General features: G+C 38.2%; 1 protein-coding gene across 14 annotated transcripts in view; it reads right to left on the reverse strand.

Moving 5' to 3' along the window:
* AASDH (aminoadipate-semialdehyde dehydrogenase) overlaps positions 1-16,969 on the reverse strand; it is a 39,204-nt gene that overhangs the window by 14,622 nt on the left and 7,613 nt on the right. For 8 of the 14 annotated variants that reach the window (XM_026508940.4, XM_048211877.2, XM_026508939.4 and 5 more), the window contains 7 exons: positions 13,944-14,136; positions 6,705-6,946; positions 5,824-5,930; positions 5,142-5,314; positions 4,507-4,699; positions 3,599-3,714; positions 1,174-1,966 (listed from right to left, as the gene is read on the reverse strand). In XM_026508940.4, the coding sequence (XP_026364725.3) occupies positions 1,174-1,966; positions 3,599-3,714; positions 4,507-4,699; positions 5,142-5,314; positions 5,824-5,930; positions 6,705-6,946; positions 13,944-14,136 (1,817 nt within the window). Of the gene's footprint in view, positions 1-1,173; positions 1,967-3,598; positions 3,715-4,506; positions 4,700-5,141; positions 5,315-5,823; positions 5,931-6,704; positions 6,947-13,943; positions 14,137-16,969 lie in introns of those variants that run through there. The other 6 variants (XM_057309841.1, XM_057309842.1, XM_026508946.4 and 3 more) reach the window with 5 other exon arrangements.

Below are 16,969 nucleotides of genomic sequence, written 5' to 3' on the forward strand. Positions count from 1 at the left end.
ATTCTTAGTAAAGTACAAGTCACCTATACCTTAATGAAACTGAAGAGCAGCTGGTGGCTAACACTTGATGAGCCTGTACCCAGCAATGTGCCAAAGGATTCATAAGCAATTATCTCACTTCATCTTCTCAAAAGCTCTAGGACGTATGTGGAATTTAAGAAACAAAACAAATGAGCAATGGCGGGTGGGGGGGTGAGGGGAGGGGGCTGAAACAGGTGATGGGGATTAAAGAGGACACTTGTCATGATGAGCACTGAGTAATATATAGAATTGCTGAGTCACTATATTGTACACCTGAAGCTAATGTAACACTAGGTTAGCCATACTGGAATTAACATAAGAAATTAAAAAAAAAAAGCTCTATGACTGTAGTGTTTTTTAAAATCTGTCCACAAATTCTCTGATATTCTTCCTTTCAAGAACTGGAGCCTAAATGTCCCTCCCCTTGAGTGCAGGCCAGGCTTAATGATGTGCTTCTCGTGAACACAAGCAAAACTGACGGTAGGCAACTTTGGAGACTAAGTCATAAAAGTACTGCATTCCTCCTCCCGCCAACCCCATCCTGCCCCCAACCCTCTCGGAGCACCCACTCTGAGGGAAGTGAGCTGCCAGGTTGTGAGGGCACTCAAGCGGCCTATGGAGAGGCCCATGTGACAAGAAACTGGAAAGCTTCCTGCCAAGAACCTGCTCAGAACGGAAGCCTTCTGCTGGCAGCAGTGTCAGTCAGCTGTCCTGGAAGCAGACTTTCCAGGCCAAGCCAAGCCTTCAGATGACTGCAGCCACATGGGAAACCCTGGACCAGGACTTCCGCCAAGCTGCTCCTGAATTCCCGACCTCAGAAACTGGGACGTGTTTGTCACTCTAAACCATTAAGTTTTGGGAGAATTTACGATGCAATGTGTTCTATTTATTATACCCACACACTCATGAGAATACATGAGGTCCTAAGAGGTTCAACAACGTGTCAAAGTTCACAGAGCTGAGTACAGTTTTAGAGCTAGGTTCAAATCCAGGGACTAAGACCCAAGGCCCACACTGTGAATTAGCACGTGGGTAACTAGTATTCTTTAACAACCTCCAAACCCACCATATTTAAGTTTTCAAATTTAACTTGCTTGTACTAGCATTATCATATGGTAATTAACTCTATGAACCTCAAATTCAGAAACTTACCCACTACAATAAAGTTTCCACACTTAGATACACATGCTGAGGATTCAATTCGATCTCCCAAAATCTGTTCCCATTTCACCTTTCCAGAGTAAAGGTCAACTGCAACCATTCTGTGAGAATGGGAGCCAATGTACACAGTTGCGGATGACTTGTCAACAGCAGGGATCACAACTAGAGGCGAAGCATCCACACATTTGCCCGTGTCTGACCTCCACCTCACATGTAGCTCCATCTTCTTGGCTGCTAGCACACATGTTCCCTCTTCAGAAACTTCTGCAACACAGGATGGATCTTTTGACTTCCTAATAAGAGCTGGAGGATTTAAGCTTTCCACATTTTGAATATTAGTCTGTGACATTAAATCAGAAGAATGGGCTGAAGAGCAAAGTCCTAACTTAGTTAAAAACTTAGTATTCGGTGACAAAATCTGACTCCCTCTGCTCACTGCAGTAAAAGCAGTTAGCTCATCGTCACAACTTAACATCATGACAGATTTCTGACGTAAAGATTTTCCACTGGTTTCTTCTTGATTAACGTCGTTGAATTTTCTTTTCACGGCATAATTCTTGCTAAATACCAGATCTTCATCTGGAAACACTGTTTGAAGGACATGATTGTAAATCTCTAAAATGGGGCTGCTAAGAATAATTTCCAGAAGTCCAGGTACTGATGTGCCAACTAGTTTCTCAATCTCATTGAGGAGCCGTATAGACTTTAAGGAATCTCCACCACTATTTAAGAAGAGTGACTCATCAGGAACCTTCAAAGGATCTTCTGAGTGATTCAGAATAGACTACAGATGAGAAAAGGGAGAAACATAGTGAAGTACAGGCCTAAAACCAAAACAATTCAACCAATTTATAGGTAATATATAGAGCATAGTACTTATATTAATGATATGAAAAGGCACAAAATATTTTCATTAAAATAAATTTTAAAGTTATTTTCTTTATAGTAAAGAAGACCATCACTATGCTACCAATTTTGTCACAAACTCTAAAACTACAAGTTATATTTCCCTTTAGAGAACTTTTCCTACCCATAAAATAGCGAGTAGAATTATAAAAATATGATTTATTAACTATAAACTCCACAAAATACTTAATATCTGATATTTCTATAATATGGGAACAATATTTATCTTCATTTGCTTCACTAAATTAAAATTATATTCCAAGTATCCAAGAATGAAGTGAATTAAGACTTTTATCAAGATATCCTTTATTTTCAGACAAGACTATACAATTACAACCTCTTTTCAGAACCCTTCAGAAAGCTCCACATTTTAGCTAAGAAAAACTGTACTGACCTATGGTTGTAATATACACATATTTCAGAATTTAAATTGTTTGCTATACATATTTCTATATATACAAACAGTCCCCAATAATGATTTGACTTAAGTTGTTGTTGGTTTTGTTGTTTTTTTTTTTTTAAGTAGGCTCCATGCCTAGTGTGGAGCCCAGTGCAGAGCTTGAATTGATGACCCTGGGATCAAGACCTGAGCCTAAATCAAGAGTCAGATGCTTAACTGACTGAGCCACCCAGGCATCCCTTAAGATTTTTTAACTTCACAATGGTGTGAAAACAATATGCATTCATTGAAAACTGTACTTCAAATTCTGATCTTTTCCCAGTCAAGCAACATGCATTATCTCATGATGCTGGGCAGGAACAGCAAGCAAGCCACAGCTCCCAGTCAGACATGTGATCACAAGAGTAAACAACTGATACACTTGTAACCATTCTGTACCCATTCGACCATTCTGTTTTTCACTTTCAGTACAGTATGCAATAAATTACCTGAGATATTCAACAATTTATTATAAAATAATGTTTCTGCCCAACTGTAGGCTAATGTAAGCGTTCTGAGCACATTTAAGGTAGGCTAGGCTAAGCTATGATTTTCGGTAGGTATATTAAATGCATTTTGACTATGAAATTTTCAACTTACAGTGGGTTATCTAGATGTAATCCCATCATACATTGAGGAAGATCTGTATATATAAATTCCATTAACCAGAAACATACATGTTAATGCAAGTTCCTCGGGAGTAATGGCCTAAGCCCTTATACCACAGATTGTAGTGTAGCAAGATTTGGTCATTTTCTCAACTCTGACAAGCACTGCACCCCACTGCCCCATTGGGGAAAAGTTATGTCAACATGGGTCTTGTCTACCTGTGCCTTTTAGTTCTACCTCGCTTCTAATAAATTTCTTTGTGGGGAGCTTAATCTTACAGAAGAGAACCTAATCATTAGTTTAATACAATTGAATATACAACAGGATATTATTTAACATTACTTAACATTCGGGCACCAATAACATTCTTAGAAAACTTTATCAGCTGTATTAGGATGTTAATAGTCCCAAAAGATATAACACGACCTCTATAATAACAAATTTGTATCTTAAAAGTTATACCTTCCACAAATACTGTAATTTTTCCCAAAGTTCCTCTTTTCCATTAAGTTTGCACTCAGACTTCAAGTTTAAATCATTTAAATATATCTTGTTTAACTCTGAAACATCAATTTTGCCTAAAAAGAAAAATTATTTTAAAAATTCAGTTCAAACCCTATCTTCATTAGTCATAAGAATCCACACATTTTTCAGTGTAAAAGTTTGAAACCTTATAGTTTGTGAAAGATAATCAATTCTAAAGAAAGTAGTCCCATGCTACCAAGAATGTAATGGGTAATAAGAAAGGAAGAGCTAATGTTTATCTTATAGAGTTAAAGAAATGGTCCTACTAACTGAACAATTACTGCATTTGATGTAAATATTTAATAAAGGTGAGACTGGGAAGGCAATATGGTCATTAAGAACATATGTTTTGAAATCAAAAAGTCTTAGATAGAATTTCAACTCTACCACTAACCAGCAATGTAATTTTGTGAAAATTAACCTCTTTAAGCCTTATTTTCCGTATCTGTAAATGGGAATTATACTACCTACTTGCAGGATTTTCTAGAGATAAAATGAGTTAATTATATAAAGCACTTAATAGAGGTCTACCACAATATGTGCTAATATTACTTAGAATAATAAGGATTGAAAAGGCGTTTAAACCAGTATGGGGTGCCTGGGTGGCTCAGCTGATTAAGCGACTGCCTTCGGCTCAAGTCATGATCCCGGGGTCCTGGGACTGAGTCCCACGTTGGGCTCCCCCTGCTCTGCGGGGAGCGTGCTTCTCCCTCTCCCTCTGCCTACCACTCCCCCTACTTGTGTTCTCTGTCAAATAAACAAGTCTTTAAAAAAAAATAAAAAATAACCGGTTATGAATTAGTATTCATTTGGCACCAAAACACAGCTGCTTCAAATGATTTTACCATGAGATGTAAATGGTAGAGAATCGATCAACAAAATTTCATCCGGGATTGCATGACTTGGAAGATGTTTCTGCAGTTCTTTAAAGATGTATTCCTTTACCAAATCGTTTTTGGACACCATGAACAGAATTAATTTTTCCTGATTATACCATGTAACTGCACAAGACTCCACTTGCTGAAGTCCTTCAGCAACCTATGAGAGAGATTATCCCAATTTGTCAGAGGACATTTAAAAGCAAACTTTCTAAATGCTCAAACTTCTCATGTCTGAAATCAACACAGTCAAATTATATTATAAAATAACTAGAGACTTAAAAAAAATTGATTGCTACTATTGCTATTACCAGCACACTGGGTTCTTCACGTTTTTCAAAAATAATTGCTCTCAGAGCAAAGTAAACCATTATTTTCACAGTTATCGAAATCCCTTCGGTCACTTATCTAAAAAACAACCCTCTCTTCATGCCGGGAATAAGGGTACACTGAATAACCCACACTTACTACTGTCATTCATCATTAATACAAAAAATCTTAGGTTTAAATAACATTAATAGAGAATGCCGGCACATTCTCAGTGGTGGCTACCTCTAAAACCTACATATGCTAGTAGATACTTAATATTTAGATAGTTCTACCTGTTGCACAAGTTCAATGTTAAGACGTTTGCCATGTCGTTTGATCTGACTGTCCTTTCGTCCCAAGAAAAACATCTCTCCATCTTTCACCATCACCAAGTCTCCCGTGGCTCGCATTATGCCAAGTGGTACTGTCATTTCGTCATCAAGAAAACATACTCTGTTTCTGCCACCTTCACAAGATATAAACATCAACGTAATAAAAAAAATCCATGAAAATATATTAAAAACCATCAAATCAAGAACACCTTCAAAATTTCAGTTACTAAGTTTCACATTTTGAATATTTATATGAAAAGGGGACAGCACACTTTTAAATGTTACCTGATAAAATTAAATACAATAACCTCAGTAAAATAAAGTGAAAAACAAGATTTCTAAAAACATATATGTGATTTAAAAAATTCTTAGAATACTGATTATAGAGAATTTTGGCTATAAAGGTCCAACTTGCAATTTCTAAATTACTTTTATATCTTCCCTAAGGGTATCAAACACTGTTATCTGAAATAATTATGGTAACATATTAAATGTTTCATGACTGTGAGAATGAGATTAAAAATTATCATCACTGAAAAGAATACCAGACATAAGACAAATTGATCAAAGAATAAAATTAACATATCAGATTTTTTTTTCTTGGAAAAAAAAAAATATTCCCAATCAACAAATATAAAACCACCTAAAAATACTTGGCCATGGCCTTCTTGAATTGTGAAGCCATTAGTATCTCTGACTTCAACTACTGTTCCAAGCAGTGGAAATCCCAGTGGTACTGGCAATTCACATCTATGGAAACACAACAACCCAAACCATATTTAAATTTTTCATTTGAATAGAAGATTTTCCAATGTATTTAAATCACATCATACCAAATAAAAGTTTTGGTTATCTTATAATTCAAAGACTGCCAAGAGGAAAAGGTTAGGTGGAAATCTAGTATAATAGGTTATTTATTTCTGTTCAGTCACAAAAAAGTTATAGCAGGATCTGCAGCACCAGTTATAAGAAAGGTTCTGGATCCCCAGCTTAAAATTCTAGATAAAATACGGGCGCCTGGGTGGCTCAGTTGGTTAAGCAGCTGACTCTTGATTTCAGCTCAGGCCATGATCTCAGGGTTGTGAGACTGGGCTCTGTGCTGGGCATGGAGCCTGCTTTAGATTCTCTCTCTCCCAGGGCATCTGGGTGGCTCAGTCGGTTAAATGTCTGCCTTTGGCTCAGGTCATGATCCCGGGGTCCTGAGACTAAGCCCCGCACTGGGCTCCCTGCTCAGTGGGGAGCCTGCTTCTCCCTCTCCTTCTGACCCCTACCCCTCGTGCTCTCTCTTGCTCTTTCACTCTCTCTCAAATAAAATCTTAAAAAAAAAAAAAAATTCTCTCCCTCTCCCTGTGCCCTCCCCCACCCTCCCTCACTCTAAAAAATTTTTAAGAATAAAAATCCTAGATAAAATAATGTTCCTAAAATTACTACTGCAGTGCCTATCAAAAACATTATTAGTGTTAATCTTAAGATACTGGAAAAATACAGTTTCTCTCTAGTCTACTTAGTAATTGAAACCCTTACTTCAAAGTAGAATTAAGAAACTTCTCTGGAATCCTGTAAAAAGTTGCCCAACTTGATACCTCTGTGATACCATAAACATTAAATATTTGTGTTTTATTGTCTACTCCTCTCCAGCTTTTGAGAACAGTCAATGATGGAAATGCTTCACCACCAAGGGCTAATACTCGAAGAGAAGTACTGGCTGATAAAACGGCTGACTTGATAAGCTGAGACCCAAATCTTCTAAGCAATGTTGGTGTTGCCTGTGAATACATTAAAGATAATTTATTTCCCTTCATTTCTTTAAAAAAGTAAATACTGTATAATTAGTTCAAAGCTTAACAATGGGCACCCACATGGAAATTAAGGCCGTGTTTATCAAATTATAAATCATTTTGGAAATTTGAAGCAGCATTACCTTCTTACTGTGGATATCAATTTTGCTTTAGCAAAAACCTTAAGAAAATATTAGTTATGTTTCAATGGATAGTTAAGACAGTTTAAAGATAAAAAGGACAAAATATATAAAATCAGTTCACATTTTCTTTCCCATTATCTCTATGTAGAAAAAAAGTATATAAAGGGTTAAAAGAAGTTCCTCAGTATGAAAAAAGATCTTTAAAAACAGCTTTAGTGAGGTATAATTGACATACAATAAACTGTACATATTTAAAGCATACAATATAAATTGAGATACAGATATATAGATATGAGTGAAACTATCACCATAATCCAAATAGTGAATATATTCTTCAGCCCTAAAATTACCTACTTTACCATTGTAATTCTTGCCTTCGACTGGACCCCTTTTCCAGACAACCACTGATCTATTTCTTAATGATCAGCAGGCATTTTCTAGAATTTTATGAAAATGGAATCACACAACACATACTCTGTTTTGACCTGACTTCTTTCACTCCATATAAATACTTTGGGATGCACCTACTTTGTATTTGTCAATTCCCTTCTTGTCTCCGTTCAGGCTGCTGTAACATAATACCACAGACTAGGTAGGTTACACACAATAGAAATTTATTTCTCACAGTTCTGGAGGCTTTAAGTCCAAGATCAGGGTGCCAGCATGGTCAGGTTCTGGTAAAGCCCGCTTTCAAGGTTACAGACTGCCAACTCGTTGTACACTCACATGGTGGAAGGGGCTAGCGAGCTCTGTGGGGTCTCTTTTCCAAGAGCACTAATTCCATTTATGAGGGCTCCACCTTCATGACCTAAAAACTCCCAAGGGCTGCACCTCCTAATACTATTATATTGTTCATTAGGATTTTAACGAATGGGGGGGGCACAAACACTCAGACGATGGGACTCTTTATTGCTGAGTAGTAGCCCATTGTACACATCAGGACTAGCATTTGCATTTCCCTGTAAGATTTAAAATGTATTAATTTCTACCCCAAAAGCTCTACTAGGATTTTGATAGGAACTATGTTTAATTTATAAATCTTGACAATATTGAGACTTCAATCCATAAACATGAACTGTCTCTTCATTTATTGAGCTCTTTAACTTCTATCAGTAATGTGTTGAGTTTGGGGGGTTTTTTTGTTTTGTTTTGTTTTCCTTATTGCACTGCCTGGAACAACCGGGGTAATGATGAAGAGAAGTGACAAAAGCAAACATCCTTGTTTTGTTTCCATTCTTAGGGCAAAAGCGTGTAGTCTTTCACCAAATAGGAGGTTAGCTGTAGTTCCCTTCATCATATTGGGAAGGTTCTTCTATTCCTACTTAAGGTTTTTTCTTCATCACAAATGTTGGATTTTGCCAAATATTTCTTCTGCATCTGTTGAGATAATATATGCTACATAAATAATGAACAAAAAGCATAATTATCAGTGGATTTTTGGATGTTAAACCAAATGTGCATTCCTGGAATAAATGCCACTTGGTCACATTTTAAATTTACTGAAACTTGTTTTGGGTTGAGAATATGATCTATCCTAGAAAACGTTCAATGTGCTTGCAAAGAATGCGTATTCTGCATTTACTGGATGTTGTGTTCTATAAATGGAATTTGGTTGATAATGTTGTTCAAGTCTTCTATATGTTCTGATTTCTGAAAAACTAGATTTCATTCAATTGTTAAAAGTGGGGTATTAAAATTTCGAACTGTTGGGTTGTCCAGTTCTCATTTCAATCCTGTCCATTTCCATTTTGCTTCATATATTTGGAACCTCTATTTTTAGGTGGATATACATTTATAATCGTTACATCTTCTTGATACAACATGTACTTCTTGATGTACTGACCATTTTATCATTATGAAATGTTCCTGTTGCTTGTTTGCTTTTTTGTTACTAACTAGCCTGGATTAAATCTGTAAAATCTGTCTTCCTGGTGATGTGTGGCCACTAATGTCATTGCTTACTTGTTCTTTTAAATTTTTTTTTTTCTAAATTTATTTGAGAGAGCGCACGAGCATGAACAGGGGGTAGGGGGTGGGGAGGGAGAGGGAGAAGCAGACACCCCACTGAGCAGGGAGCCCAACATGGGGCTCGATCCCAGGACCCAGAGATCATAACCTGAGCCAAAGGCAGACGCTTAACCATCTGAGCCACCCAGGTACCCCTTAAATATAGTTTTCATTTTTAAGTCTTACTTCCTATGAGTCACCTTGTGTCTGTATAGCTCAGTAGTCGAGCAACAACTGACTGCCCACAGTGATGGATTTGTGTGTATAGACAGATGAGCTCAAAGTTAAGCCCATTTTCAAGCCTAATCCAGCTTTTATTTTCCATGGGTCCTTTTGTGTCTCTAAAGTACATACACATACCCTCAAGGTCAGCCAGGAATGTGCTTGGGCCCTCTGGTCTGATTCACACGTGCAGCCTTAGCCAAAATGTGCTTTCCCTCCCTATCACCACAACCTCAAACCAGTGGAGATTTTGGCCCTCCGTGCTCGCCCACTTCAACATCATTTCCACAGACAGTGCTTTTAGGCATGGACATAACCTACCATTCCAAACTGAATACACCCCTTTTGAGCAACAGGCCCTGACAAAACAGAAAAGTCTGTTTTGACTGTGCTGGGGGAGGCAGGGAGAGCAGCTTAGTCTAGAATGCCACGACTTCCATTTTTATGCAAAACGCAACAGCTTTTAAAAACAAACACTTTTCAGATAGTTGTAGGCCTTTGGTTGATTTCCAAAGTGTTGACGTAGTTGATTTTTGTCAATTTTGTCCAGCTTTACAGGTGCTCTTTATTAGGGAGAGGATCTGCCAGTCTCTTTACTTGACCATAGAAAATTTCCATGTGGATCAAGATTTTTAAATGGTTTCTTTCAATAAAAGCTAGAAGCAGCCCTAATGGACAACTTGAATTTTAATTCAAAAAGATGATTTAAAGTCTTGGTTTGTCAAAATATTTAAGTAATAGGATGACCCAACATCCCAGGACAAGCTTACTGTTCCAGATCCCTGTCTAGGAATTTACCAACTCCATTCACTCTCAAGATTCTGGGTTTTTAGTAATAAATTATAATGGCCACCCTACTTATAAGGCACCCTAAATCAAGTAAACTGTTCCACCAAGTTTTGTCATAAGGAAAATCTCTTATCAAAATGAAATGTTCTGGGCATGCCTGGGTGGCTCAGTTGGTTGGGCATCTGATTCTTGATTTTAGCTTAGGTGATGATCTCAGGGTCCTTGAGACAGAATTCTGCGTTGAGCTTGGTGCTCAGCAGAGTCCGCTTGTCTCTCTCCCTCTGCTCCTCCCCCTACATGCACATGATTGCTCGTTCTCTCATAAAAAAATCTTAAAAAAAAAAGAAAAGAAAAGAAAAGAAAGAAAGAAAGAAAAGAAGAAATGTTCTGGCCTAATTTCTGGTGCTAAAGATAATTTCAACTTTGAACTCTACAAATAAATGCACAGCTACGAATACTCAGCAAGATAAAGCATAATAGTAACACTTTCCAGATACTCATAAACTGAAATGATAAAATTTAGTGGCAGAATACTAGTCAATATACTGTGTTACCAAATCCTCCTAGGCACAGAAAAATAGGACTTCGTAAATAACAGATAAAACAGGGAATGTTACAGTTCCTTCCAAATTTTCTAAGGAAAAATTCACATAAAAATGAAAAACACTATTATGCTGACATTTTGGTAGCTAGCAACCCAAGATTTTGCTCTAATTAAATGATTTCACTTTTAAAGGGCATCACGTTTAATATAACTCTGCTACCCAGAGTATATTAAAAAAAAAAAAAAAAAAAAAAGCAAAAAGCTCAAATGTATTTTAGGTTTGTAAAAAACCAAAAAGTAGACCCTTCTTTCCAAAAGGTCCTTATTCCTTATTCCTGAAACAAAGTCAATCTTTAATTTCCTCAAAGGCTTAGTCCATTTCACTTTGGGGCCTTTCTCCCCCACAGTAAATCAAGATGTTCTTTTTTAATTTTTAAAACCTTAACAAAGCATGTACTCTCTTTTAAGCTTTTAAGATCCTTGCTTAGGGGCGCCTGGGTGGCTCCGTTGTTAAGCGTCTGCCTTCGGCTCAGGGCATGATCCCGGAGTCCTGGGATCGAGCCCCACATCAGGCTCCTCTGCTGGGAGACTGCTTCTTCCTCTCCCACTCCCCCTGCCTATGTTCCCTCTCTCGCTGGCTGTCTGTCACATAAATAAATAAACAAAATCTTTAAAAAAAAAAAAAAAAAAAAAGATCCTTGCTTAATATCCAATTAGTGGGGTGCGTGGGTGGCTCAGTTGGTTAAGCGCCTGCCTTGGGCTCAGGTCAAGATCCTTGAGTCCCGGGATTGAGCCCTCCATCGGGCTCCCTGCTCAGTGGGGAGTCCGCTTCTCCCTCTGTCCCTTACCCAGCTCGTGACCACGTGCACTCTCTCAAACACAATCTTAAAATATACCCAAGTAGGTTTTCAGGTAAGGTCATTAGTTGTAAATAAAATCTATACAGGAAGCTTTTTTTTTTTTTTTTTAAGTATAGAATATATATTATATAGGCAAAAAAACAAAAATCCTTGGTGATTTATATATCATTTGATAAGAAATTTGACTTTGGAAGGAAAAGATGAACCCTAACAACAAATGTCTCACTATGAGACATAAAGAGACCTGACAATACCGAATCCATCCTTAGCACTCCATCTTGTTCATGTGGGCGGTTTAACAAGATCTTGTTCACATTGGTGGCTAGGTGTTACAGGCCCTTTGGAGATTAATATACATAGCTTAGCAATGCCCACTGCCGCCAGGCTAGGAGGAGGGGGAGGCTTGCTTTGGCCCTCCACAAATTTGTTCAAGATAACGCATTTTCTCCCCTTTCTGAAGTACAGATGGTGCCATGACATCTAAAGAAAGATTAGCTGTCAGGTACATGAGACCCTTTGATCTTACTACAGTGCCTTCCCCTACACGTCCCTTTGGTCTAGATCTGTAGACTAAGGTCTGGTCTTTGCAGAGAATAGCTGCACCCCTCCGCGTCATCACCCACCTGGTCCTCCCGATCAGTATGTTACCACGCATAAAACTATGGAAACTGTATGGAGCTGCCTGCTTCGTTTTTTCCAACTCAAAAAAAGTTTGGAGGATACTTTACAGTTCTTCCTCCCCAACCTTCTAACAAGTCAGGACATGCCTTATACAGAGGAAAGGATAGCCTGTCAGCTTGTGTACTTCTCTTCCTTCCTCAAACTCAAGATCTGGGGGCGCCTGGGTGGCACAGTCAGTTAAGTATCTGAGTCAGTTTTGGCTTAGGTTGTGATCTCACAGTCATGAGTTGGAGCCCCAGGTTGGGTTCCGCACTCAGCGGGGAGTCTGCTTGAGATTCTCTCCTTCTCCCTCTGTCCCTCCTGCTCGTGCTCTCTCTCTCTCTCTCTCAAATAAATAAATCTTTAAAAACAAAAATAACTCAAATTTGACCTGCTGGTAATACTCCAAATTAAGTACTGTGAATTAAATAAAATCATCATGAAGCTATATGCACAACTTGCTGTGTTCTGGGATCAGAGTTAGTAAATGTATATATGTTTCTCAAAGATTAAGGCCCCCAAAAAGGTTAAAACCCAATGCTAAAGTAAATTTTTCTGAAAATGTGCTAAAACATTAAGCAAGGGGGGGCGCCTGGGTGGCACAGCGGTTAAGCGTCTGCCTTCGGCTCAGGGCGTGATCCTGGAGTTCTGGGATCGAGCCCCACGTCAGGCTCTTCCTCTATGAGCCTGCTTCTTCCTTCCCACTCCCCCTGCTTGTGTTCCCTCTCTCGCTGGCTGTCTCTCTCTCTGTCGAATAAATAAATAAAATCTTAAAAAAAAAAAAAAAAACTAAGCAAGGGGATCAGATTTAAAGAGATAGAACTCATTGACTTGACATAGAAGGAAAGTCTCCTTTCCTTTAGTAACTTTCAAGTTTACTTAGGTATTTTGCAAATGTTTCCTGAAAACTATACTCCTTTAATATAATTTGTTTTCCTACAAAATTCAAGTCTTGTCCAGACTGATAGAATGATCACCATAGATGAGAATTTATATGCATTGATATACCCAGCAAGCCACATTACTATATTCATTTTATATATATTATATATATATATCTACAAAATTATATATATAAATAATATATATAAATAATATATCTATAATATATACAAAATTATATTTTTTTAAAGGATAAAAAACTGCCTAAAAACAAAGTCAATATCAAATTTTGCCTTTAGGGTAGAAATTTAACATCCTCAAGTCTCTTACACTAGATATAAATCTGCTATTTTTAGTTTATCATGATTTGCATATAATTTTGTTAATTCTCTTTAGTATCTTTAACCACTTGCAATGTAATAATCTTAAGGCTTATATACCAGTCACATACTTTCAGATAATATTTTTTAAAATCTCTTAAGTATTTGTTTCCATAAGTTAACATAAAATATACTGATATAAAAAGTCAAAATCTAAATTCCTAACTAATTATAATTTAACTTACTTTAACTCTGTGTTTTCCACCAGAAGCTAAAGTTTAAGATAGGAGAGGCAGGGTATCCCAACAGATGTGAAAGAAGGTCAACTTCTTCTAGTTATTATTGTACCAAATGGACAGTGAAATAATTTTCTAAATAGAATTAACTGATTTTTCATTCTCAAGCAAATTAAGTGATATCATCAGGAGACAACCCTTAATAATCTAACTCGATTATCACTAACCTACTATAAAAAAGCTACAGGAATACAAAATATTCTCTAAAACTTTAAAAATGTTAAATAAAAGACAAAGCATTTCATTTGCCCCCAAAATGTACCTGCAAAATAGTAACTCTGTGATGGGAAAAGAGAACAGCAGCTAACTTTGATGGAAGCGCTTTGACAGAAGTTGGTACAATAAGCAGACAGGCACCACTTGATAGAGCAACAAATAGTTCCACAACGGAAGGATCAAAGGTCAGAGGTGAAGCCAGAAACAAAACATCTTCCTGTGTGATCTTGAAAAGTACCCTAAGGCAAAACAGAATGCAGTTCTAAGAAATGTCTAACATTTGGTAATCACATAACCTAAAAAATTATGACCATTAATTTTCTGGATGTTGGCCAGATTTTTACTCTTTTTCTCGTAGATTAACCAAAATGTGCTATTAATTCTATAACTCTTCTTTATGAACATAAGGATTAAAAGCCATTTAAAGCAATATCCACCTCCTACCATGACATATTTTATCATCTGTGATGGCTTTCTGATGTGTAAATGTGGCTGGATTGAACCACAGTCCCCAGAATTTCCTTTCTAGTATGTTTTCCATTAGGGTAAAAAACAGGGATCTTCTCTCTCAAGAACGGAAGAGAAGGGAGGTGGCTGCCATTTGGTAGAACACACACCTCTCTGTTATTCCATCAAACGCTAACCTAGGTGCAGCAGTGAAGGGATTTTGTAGACAAAGTCCCTACTCAGCTGACATTAATCTAAAGGGAGATTATCCTGGGTTAACTCAATTTACTCAACCGGAAGGCCTTTTAAAGAGTGTTAGGCTTTCTCTGAAAAAGAGACACAGCATCTGGGTTTACAATTACTCTCCCTCCCCCCTAGATCTTTCCTGACTTATCTGTGAACAAGCTCATGCCTATGGGGTTCCAGCCTGTTCATTATCATCCCTTTCTATTTATACTACAGACCAGTCTTGCTTAGCCCCCACAAACGTAAGCCAATTTCTTATAGTAAGTCCCTGATAAATCCTCCTGGTTCTGCTTTTCTGGTAGAGACTTATTCTATCCGACTTATTTAATGATGCTTAATAGAGACCTCTAAATCCCTTTTCGCACTCTTTGGCCTTTTCTCTCAGCAGCTGAACAAAGAGCAGAATGTATGTCGTTAGGATATTACAGAGTATTAGACAGTCACTGGCAAGCCTGTGGCATTGCTTCATTTTGAACACACAAAACCACTCTATCTAAAAACCAGCGATTGCCTTAACTTCAAAACATCTTCAAGTATCGTATTGTGGGGACCCACTCAGAACCCCAGAGCTGATATGAAGATTACTTTAAGCTGAGGATATTTGGGATTTAACAGATATGGAAAGAAGCCTGCTTAGAGCTTCCCTTATATGATTATTGTAACAACTTCTGGGAAATGAAGTTGCCATAAATTCCTTCTTCAGAGTGGCTTTTACTCCCAGGAAGGAAACCAAGAGTGAACCTACTATAAAACCCCTCTGCACGTGACTTTTATGGCCCTCAAAATAAACCAAAAAGGGATTTTTAACAGGTAAATAGATTTCATTAAATTCAAGCAATCAAGAATTTCCTATACTTTAATAAATCAGCCCCTTATCCCTCACTGGGCACACACTTGCTCCCACTTTACACATAATTCCTGCCTCTGCTGGCCCAGTGCCTCTCCCACCCCCACTAGATTCCAAATTTGCTCTACTCTCTTCAAGTTTCCTGCATCTCCATCCCACCTCACCTCTCATACTCTTAACACATGACTTTGCCTTCTATTGCGTAGGAAGTTACAATCCATCAGCTTCCTCTAACATTCCTTACCCTTCCATCTCAAAGTATCTTACTCCTTTACAACACTATTTCTTGATTTTTCAAACCAATTCTCCCGGGGCACCTGGGTGGCTCAGTCGTTAAGCGTTAAGTGTCTGCCCTCGGCTCAGGTCATGATCTGACCTGCATCGGGCTCCCTGCTCAGCGGGAAGCCTCCTGCTATCGCTCCCCCTGCTTGTGTTCCCTCTCTCGCTGCCTCTCTGTCAAATAAATAAAATCTTAAAAAAAAAAACAAAAAACAAAAAACAGTTCTCCCTACCAATTCTCTACCATCAGCCTATTAATGTTTCCCATCTTTTTTTTTTTTTTTTAAGATTTTATTTATTTATTTGACAGAGAAAGAGCGCACTCACAAGTAGGCAGAGCAGAAGGCTCCCCACTGAGCAGGGAGCCCACTGCGGGGCTCGATCCCAGGACCCTGGGATCAGGACCTAAGCTGAAGACAGCCGCTTAACCGACTGAGCCACCCAGGCACCCCTCTTTTAAGGTTTTATTTATTTGAGAGAGAGAGAGAGCGCACATGCGTGTGCACACATGTGTGAGGGAAGGGACAGAGGGAAAAGGAATCTCAAGCAGACTTCATACTGAGTGCGGAGCCCAATATGGGGCTCGATCTCAAGACCCTCAGATCACAACCTGAGGGGAAATCAAAGTGGGACACTTAGCTGACTGAGCCACCCAGGTGCCCCAGTCTCCCATCTTAAAGATAAACCTATACCCTCCCAGAATTCTTTCTTTCCCATTAGAACTAGCTCCTAGAAATGGACACTGTCTTATCTCCATTTCCTTATTTCTCATTCCCTTATCCCTAGCCTAATGTAGTCTGTTCTCAGTCTTGGACACTCAGAAATAAAGTCACTGAAGACCAGATTATCAATTACAAGACTCCTCTGCCTCATTTCACCATTCCCTTCTTCTAGACCCGCACTGTCCAATATGGTAGGCACTAGAAACATGTGCCTAATGAGCACTAAAAATGTGGCTAATCCATATTGAGATGTGTAAGTGTAAAATACATGCTAGATTTAAGATGAGCATAAAAGTGTAAAATACCTGATTTTCATATTGATTACATACTGCTATTTTAGATACACTGAATTAAATAAGATATTGTTAAATTTTCTTCTTTCTTTCTACCTTTTTTGTGGGGTGAGGGGGGAAAGGGAGGGAGAGAGGGAGAGAGAGGCAGAGAGGGAGAGAGAATCTTAAGCAGGCTCCACGCCCAGCACAAAGCCTGTCATGGGGCTCAATCTCACGACCCTAAGATCATGACCTGAGC

This window comes from Ursus arctos, unplaced genomic scaffold (genome assembly GCF_023065955.2).
Source record: "Ursus arctos isolate Adak ecotype North America unplaced genomic scaffold, UrsArc2.0 scaffold_9, whole genome shotgun sequence".
NCBI classification, from domain to species: Eukaryota; Metazoa; Chordata; class Mammalia; order Carnivora; family Ursidae; genus Ursus; species Ursus arctos.